General features: G+C 37.6%; 1 protein-coding gene across 1 annotated transcript; it reads right to left on the reverse strand.

Annotated features, from left to right (window-relative positions):
- Positions 1–281: 281 nt before the first annotated feature.
- LOC122532020 (serine/threonine-protein kinase NLK-like) lies at positions 282–2,625 on the reverse strand (the record flags this gene model as incomplete). The annotated part of the gene is made up of 2 exons (XM_043660424.1): positions 282–744; positions 2,482–2,625. Coding segments are annotated over 2 exons (216 nt in total), but the record flags the coding sequence as incomplete, so codon positions are not given.
- Between the last annotated feature and the right edge of the window lie 6,386 nt (positions 2,626–9,011).

A 9,011-nucleotide genomic window follows, 5' to 3' on the forward strand; every position in this document is an offset into this window, starting at 1 on the left:
AGCAACGGCAACGAGCGTGTTTACACTAACGAGATAACATAAACAGCCCTCATAAATATTTCCCACGATTGAGTATAAAATGATGTCGAACAATTCTGCAATCGAACTTTGTCACTTCGTAGACATTTAATCGACGTTCAGTTAGAGATAAAAATAAAAACAGAAGGATATAACTCAGCTTACTTGCGACAATTTGTAAATTCACCGTTGGGAGGGATGATACGCTTTCGTATCATACAATCAGACAGATACCAAAAGATTACGCTTATAACAGAGAGGAAGAGAGAAAGAAAGTAGAAATCTTACCCATCCGCGTACGCCATTACTATTGCCTCGCAATTCCTATATATCGCTTCAAACTCTTTCTACTCTCAACCCGTAAAAACCCCAAATTTCTCCAAACTACTTTTCGTACGAGACGAGATCTCTGAATTTTCAGAAAAGTGACAGAAAAGTGGAGAAAGGAGAGGAAGGCAAAATGGCGAGGTCGAACAACGTTCTTAAAAATCGCGGTACCTCCACGCGGAGAGGAATTCCTCGGGGTATTTCGATGTTGAAAACTTACTCGGCAGAGGGAAGCGGTACAATGTCCCGGAAACGCGGGTCGCCGTGAAAGAATCAGCGTTTTCAGACTTCCCCGAAAGGCAAACCAGTTTTGGCCGCGTTGTCTGGCTATAGAAAAGGATACATTTCTTGGAAGAAATCCAGGTGCGGTGGCTGAAGGATGTCCAGGGCCGAGAGGACCTGAAAAACACGAATTACACGACGGATATAGAATTTCAATTGCAAAAACGGGGGAATTTCGAACTCGAATTCTGTTTTTTATCGATACTTTATAGAAAAATCGTGGGCATAATTGTACGTGCAAGAGTAAGTCGAAAGGAAACATTAAAGTACAAAGTATGACGCTAAAATAAAAATAAAAGAGAAAAATAAAATAATATTCTCGTTCTCGAGAGAGTCGAGTTTGAGAATTTGTCAAGTGAACGTGTATAATACCAGGGCAACACGTTCAAAATTCATTTATTTCAAAATGAAGCTGCAAATGGACAAATTTCATTCTGCATTTTTTGCACGCAGGATAAATCTTCCCCGTCGGGTTTAGAATTAATTAAATTTAAATACTCTCGATGAATTTTCCTATTCCTAATTTCGTAGCCGATCGAAAGTGACTGGTTGCGAAATAAAACTTTTACGGAAAGAATAAGGGAAAATCGTTAATTTAATATAGGAATACAGTGCACGAAATGAGTTTCAGATCAGAGTTGGCTAACTGGCGCTCTCCCCTCCACTGCATCGATCTCTAAGTGGAGGGGATAGCGCTAGAGATCAAGAAAGTAGGGGCAAGGCCGCCAGTTAACCTGCTCCGTTTTACAATTAGATAAATTGTATATCTTTCTTTCTGATAAAATAAAAAGGAAACGAAATGAATGCAGTCGTCATTTAACCAAGCATGGCACGTTCAGTGTTCAATTTTTAAATCCCGAACAATCAGCCCACTAATTTCCACGTTTTTCAACGTTGAACATTGAAAGGGTTGATCCTTTAAATCAGAAACGAAGCGTCTTTCAATTTGGAACTTTGTTTAAACGAGCTCGTTGCAAGAATTCGTTATCTTTAATCAGAAACTTCGTCATCGAGTATCGGTACGACGCCTACAATTACGGTAGAACTTCGCTTATACGAACTTGTCGAAGGATAAGTAGTTTATTATTGAGCAAATAGTTCAAACTGGTAATAATAGTTTAATAGTTCGTAACGAACGAATAGTTCACATAACGGGAGCATAAAGTTCGGATAAGTGGACTCAAGATCGGCAGGGGTTCACTTAATTCGAGTATCGATTTAAAATAAACGGAATTCGCACGAGCGGAGTTTCGCTACTGTTTCGATTTTCTTTCTGAGCTTAAATTTAACAAATTAATTAAATGTAATGGATCTATTCTTCGATTCAAAATGCAATTTGTGTTCGAGTTCCCGTTAGAGTTCACAAATAATATCGGGCCAAGTCGAACGAAACGAGCAGAAACTTCAAGGAGCCGAAAATCGGACTAAATCGAAAATCGATGATCCTTCTTTCCTTTTTGGATTTTCCATTTTTTCGGCATTTTGTTTCACAGTTTGAGCCATAATAAGGACAAGTGCACAGATCGACCTCCCGAGCACAGAGATCTTCCAATTTATTTATATTTATTATTATATGTTATATAACATATAATAATAAATATATTATATGTTATATAACATATAATAATAAATACAAATATATGTTATATTATAATAAATTATTATAATAAATTAAATAATAAATTAATAATATATATTATTATAATATATATTTATTATTAAGTTATTTATTTATTTATCGATCGTTCCACCAAAAAATGAGCTTCAACGTTCAACGGCTGTGTTTTACAGCTACTAGAACACTTCAATTTCCAAAGAGGCGACCGGCGTGCAATAAAATTAGATATTACTTACGTTTTCGTGTTTGAAGAAGCAGAGCATCTTCAGCTCCCTGAAGACCCGTTTGCTACTCACGAGGCTCTGAAAGACGTTCGGCAGTTTTTTCAAGGCCACTCTTCTACCGTCCCTCGGATCCGTCACCGCCCTGTCAATCACAAATAGAAAAAAAAAAGAAGATTAGCAACAGGCTCGAAACTGGAATTAAAATGATTACGTGAAAGTATATAATATCTAACTATAAATCAGTTGAAATCAGAGGAATTAGATTTGGTAGAAAAGCTCGTAATTTTCGTGGGATGGGCAAATTCTGGCCCAGAGCTCTCTCCAGTGCCCGACGATTGTAGATGTCCCAAGTAAACAGTAGAGAAAGTTAGGCCTGGGACTTGGGATTGTTTATGGCTATAGGCCCTCCAGGCCTAGCACTTACGACATTAAAGGAATGTATGCGTTTGTATGTATGTGTGTGTGTGTGTGTATGAATGACGAATTTTTGTGTAGATGAAGAAGGGAATGAGTATCGAGACGTCAGAGAGAGGAGAGTGAATTGCGAGTTGCGAGTCTATCAATTAAGAAAATAGTGTAAAACGTCACTTTATAATCATTAAACGAATTTTCTTTTACTTAACTTTAAATAAACAACCATCTTTTATCAAAATTCTTACAAATTGGGGTCTCAAGCCGGGATTTCTACATTTTTTTTACAATAGGCACAATAGAAGTGTATTTATTTGAACTTATTAATTAAAGGGAAATTTTCGTGTCAATTTTTAGTAATTTTGCCTCGATAATTTCTCTCCTGCGAATTTACGCGTTGAATTTACGTCCGATTATGTATTTCAAACGCAATCAAACTTAGTAATTATATTTAAAACACAGTCAAACTTGGTCAAACAAGTATTCTGAAAATGAATGTCGCCACTTCTCTAAAAATCTAAGAATCTGAACACGTCCGATTATATATTTAAAAGACAGTCAAATTTAGTAATTATATTTAAAACACATAATTATATTTAAAACACAGTCAAACTTAGCCAAACACATATTCTGAAAATAGATGTCGTCACTTTCCTAAAAATCTAAGAATCTGAACACGTCCGATTTATGTATTTAAAAGACAGTCAAACTTACTAATTATATTTAAAACACGGTCAAACTTAGCCAAACAAATATTCTGTAAATGGACGTCACTTCCCTAAAAATCTAAGAATCTACAGAATCGAAACTCATTCGCGTTTCAAGTAACATTTCCACTTTGTAAATCGTTAACAATTCTATCCACGCTCGGAAATACTCCAAAACACGAGTCACGTTCATTGATAATTGACATGACTACTCGCCCAATGAAATCTACTAAAATCAAATGACTCGCTTAGAAATATTTCACAACGATGAAATTCATCGACATAAAAAAAAATATACCAAATATGATATCGTCACTTTTCAAAACATTTTCTACACTCAAAGTTCACTAAAGAGTTGACCGAAACATAACATTTCCACGATTCTCCCCCAGAACACAGTAAATGTTCCAAAAAAAAACACGAGTCAAACGAATCAACGAAACCCCTCCTTCGAAAAAGAATCGACATAAATCACCCTTGGCCGAAAAATCCGGCGGAATCAAAATTCACGGCACCGAGAGAGCGCGGAACAATCGAAGTCCCCGAAGAGTCAATATCGAGATAGAGCGAGAGCGGACGGGACGATAAATTTCGGCGTTGGTCCGTCGATCCGCGAACACGAGTACCGTGGGATACAGAGGGTGGGAGAGAGTGGGTGGGCGGGTTAATAACAGAGAGAGCGGCGTCGGCGGCGGCGGGCACGATCGATTCGTAATCCGCGAGCAGACGACGAGGCCGCACAGGGTCCACAGGATCCGTGGAATAATTATTGTGCCTGCAATTAGTTCGTTTACGGTGGCTCGATTTCATTGTCAGCCGGACGGCACCGCAAACCAACGATTCCAATCCCTCGTTTTCATTCGACAGTCAATCTCGTCCGACGGACGCCCGGAACCCTGAACGACGCCATACGCGTCCCGACGCGCCGCGATAAACCGATTTTTCCGCGTTCTTTTTTTTGTTTCTTTGTTGTTGTTGTTGTTGTTGTTGTTTCTGTTTTACAGACAGAGATCGTGGCTGTAAAATGGACTGACGTTGCTTCACTTCCTTCACTGCCTTTGATCAGTATTTTTCTTTTCGTTTGCTCGATTTTGAAATTAATTGGCGAGAGAAACATTTGGACAGTGAACTTCAATTCTCAGAATCGTATAGACTGTAAATTGTTCTTAATAAAGTTCGCGGAAGAATTCGAAATTTTTATGAATACTTGTACAACTATCATAATTACATTCAATCAAGGTTGAAGCAAATTTGAAAATTTAGATAGAAAGATGTTCGAAAACTAGATATAATAGATATTTCCAGGAGATTGACAAGCTTCGGTATTTGGTAAGATTATCTTTTAATTATGCTTAAAATGGCTGTTTGTATTAAATACACGCGTATAGTAAATATCTTCCAACTTCTATATATTTGATTGGTTTCAACGACAATCTATCTAATTATAATAAAATGTGGAGGTCCTGCTACAACTCTAAATAAAAAAAAAAAAAAAAAAAATGAGACTATTGCAATTTAGCACGTAACACGATACAGTGTTATTAATTAAAAACTATGGGACAAGTGACAGAACAAATTTAAACGTTATTACACGATAAAAAATACTATAAATAACACACATATACACGAAAGAAAAAACCATGTAACTACTAAAATTATACGTACAAAATAAAATAATAATAATAATTAGAAAGATGACAAACGCGATCCGACAAATTCAAACGTTTCACAACTCATACGATGAAACATGGTAGAAGAATTCATACCAAACGAGGAAGAATGCAATGTAAAGGAAATTACAAGAAGGAAGTAAAAGTTGATAAAAAGTCGCGGCGAATCGCTTAGCATTAACGTCGAAAAGCAAATTAGTCGAGGCAAGTCCGCGACGCGAGTCGCCCGCGCTCTTTCAGGGTCGTTCTACTCGAAATCAGCGGCCTCACTTCCGTTATGCTTGGCAGGCCGAGTGCGATGACCTTTTTCGAAGGTCGTCGTACCCTTTCTTCCTTCGTGACTCGCCTTTGCGAATCGAGAGCTTAACCTCGAGCCCCGTTTTAAAACAGAAGCTCTTACCACTCTCGATAAGATAATCCACCGTTTCTGAATTTAATCGCGGAAGAAAAGTTTCTTTCCTGTTTGTATCTTTCGTTGCTTCTACATTTTTTTTTTTTTTTTTTACTTCTTCTTTTTTTGAGAGAGAGAGAGAAATTTGAAGATTTACGAAAGCGAAAAGTCGAAGATTCAAGGGTTTAAAAATTTGATATTTGACAAGTTAAAGAATTGAAAAATTCGAAAATTCGGAGAGCTAAATATTTGAAGTGCCAAAGATTTCAAGGTTTATGTATTTGGAAATTCCGAAGATTCGGGAATATCGTCGATTGAAGATTCAGAGGTACGAAGAGCCAGAAATTGGAAAATTTGGATAGTTAGATATTCGAGAATTTAAACGTTTGAAAATTAAAATTGCAAGATCCGGCTATTTGAATGAGCCAAATTCAAAAGCTCTGGGAATTCAAATACTCGGAAATTCGAACGGGAATCTCGAATTTCAGACGTCCAACAAAACCCAAGGTTCTTCAATTTTGCAATCTTTCAAGCAAAATTTAACTACAATCTCGCAAGTCTCGCACCAGAGGAAACCATCTCTCAAAGCAACCCTCTACTCTCCGTCAAATAATAAAAAAGAAAACTTGCTCCTCAAAGCAACAAGTACATCCCTTTCTTCCCCTCGCGAAAGATTAATTCCAACCGGACGTATAATTAACACGCGGAATCCTGGATGGCTCGGATCTCGCGTTGAATTCTCGCTGAAACGCGTGGAAATTCCACGAACGTGTTTTCTATTCGACCACGCATACATACCACCCTTCTACCAGGACTGTACTGTACACCGCGACGCTGTTATCAAGCATGGCGGCGCGCATGAATTCCGACGCGCGACGAGAAAGGAAAAAAGAAAAAAAAAAGAAAAAAAAAAGAAGAAAAAGAAAAGCAAAATAGAAAGAAGAGAAAAGAGAGGAAAAAGAAACAGTGGCGGAGAAATAAAGCGAATAAAGGACGCGCAATTTAACCGGGCAATCGCAATTTTCCGCAAAAGTTACGACTTTCTCTTTCTCCGTCCTCCCTTCACCGCTCTGCGTTTGCCTAACTCTCGTCCCGATAAAGCTTTCGGGTTCGCTTCTGCTCGGCCGCGCGGGATTTGTTTTTCAGAGGAAGGATTTTTAAATCGTGATTCTCTCTAGTCGCTGACCGGGGAGGAGGGTGGGATTTTCCACTTCTCGTGGAAAATACACGTCGGGGACGTTTCCAGTGGAGAGTGTAACCGCGTCCAGATAGAGCTGATAATTTATGTCACTGCATGAATCGGGGGTTGAGCCTTGAGGTCAAACGAGAGAGACGAGGGTTTTCGCGGTGGAATGGATGTGGTTGTTTCATTCGTTTTTTTCTTTTTTCTTTTTTTTTTTTTTTTATTAGCTGCAGTTTAGGTTAATTTACTGAGTTTTTCAATTTGTGGGAATTTGTTAGTATTGTTCTTTTTTTTTTTTCTTTTTTTAGAAACTGCATTGCTTGAAATTATCTAGTGACCAGTGGAGAATTTTCATTACTACAATGTATGAAACAAGCATTCGATATTTTGATCGACACCAGTACGATCACACTGTTTCAAGATTCAGCATACATTTCGAATAAATTTCGCATTCAACCACGATGTCGATCAATTATTGTAAATCCATTGTCACGCGACGGTTAATTATTTAATTTCATCGTTAACTATTCATCGCCAACAATCGCAATCTCTATTCGCGACGCAACACTGCTTCCGTCTCTCTTCAAACACAATCAAACCATCCCGAATACCAAAATATCACCATGACCGTCGTTCTCCCAACAAAACGCTTCCAATGTTCGTCGAACAATGCGGGGGAAAAAAAAAAAAAGAAACAAGCCGTATTACCGCTCAAACAGCGTCATTCATCTTCAAACGGAACGGAAGAATCGCTCGGTCTTATCGAAGGCCTCGTTAAAACGAATCGGCGACGTGTAATTCTATTTATTCCGAACATAGTATCCCTCCCTTCACGTGCAAGCACTTATTTAAATTTCCCATTTATCCCGAAATAACGCGGAACGAACGCGGTAATTTCGAGACGGAGGAGAAAAAAAAAAGAAATAGTAACAAAGACACGATTGACAGGCGCGAGAACAATGGGCCGTGCTGCAGCTACTCGAAACGCTATATTTAGTAGGAAAATTCGAAAAACTGAACGTAAGCAACGCTCGCGGTATTTATAGGGATCGTTTAGCCGGTCGTTTGACGACGAACAATGCCCATTACCGTTTCCGCGCGCTTTTCGCGCAGAGCTCGTCCGCATTCAAAGCAGAACGCCGCGCGAGTTCGCATGGCCTTGCTTCGATTCCGGCACTCGCTTAGTAAAATTAACGCCAAAGTGGCCGAAACGACCAAAATTAAATTTAGAAAAAAATTACAAACTCCCTAAATTTATAATTGTCTGGAATAACTTCGCGGGCTTGTGATACTTTCTGAAATTCCAATGACTTTTGCAAATTTCTCATTATCGTTCATTATCGAATTATAAAGTTTTTTGCTATTTCTTGCATTCCAATTTCTTTGACTCGGTTTTTATAGTCCTTGAACATAAAATTTTCGTGGGAAACGTTGAAGTGAAAAAAAATTGGGAAACCGTGTAATACAGTGGACTGTACAAGCTTTTATTTGTATATTTTGCGAGAAGTTATTTAAATCTTTAAGAATACGCTGCTTCTATAAAATATCTAATAAAAATTATAAATTGGTCTGTCATTTCGACCCTCCTTTGCACCCTCGATGAAATATTTCATTGTTAACATCACAGATTATACAAGATTCTCGATCACATTAAACGTACTCAATTTCGAAATTTTCAATGTAATTTAATTTCTATCGCGGACAGTATAAAACACAATATTTGTGCAAAACTTCTACAGAGATTTCAAGAAAATTCGAACGAGATTCGTCTATTTTAGAATAAGCTGTGTTCCTTCCAACAGTTGTTGCACAACTTTCAACATCCTTCCAAATATTTCATTTCTAACATCACAATGTACAAAAATTACAAGATTCTCGATCACACTAAAACGTACTCAATTTCGAAATTTTCAATGTAATTTAATTTCTATCGCGGACAATATAAAATAGAATATCTGTGCAACACTTCTACAGAGATTTCAAAAAGATTCGAACAAGATTCGTCAATATTAATATAATAAGCTGTGTTCCTTTCAACAGTTGTTGTTGCACAACTTTCAACATCTTTCCAAATATTTCATTTCTAACATCACAATGTACAAAAATTACAAGATTCTCGATCACACTAAAACGTACTCAATTTCGAAATTTTCAATGTAATTTAATTTCTATCGCGGACA

This window comes from Frieseomelitta varia, unplaced genomic scaffold (assembly GCF_011392965.1).
Source record: "Frieseomelitta varia isolate USP_RPSP 00005682 unplaced genomic scaffold, Fvar_1.2 scaffold_432, whole genome shotgun sequence".
Lineage (NCBI taxonomy): Eukaryota > Metazoa > Arthropoda > Insecta > Hymenoptera > Apidae > Frieseomelitta > Frieseomelitta varia.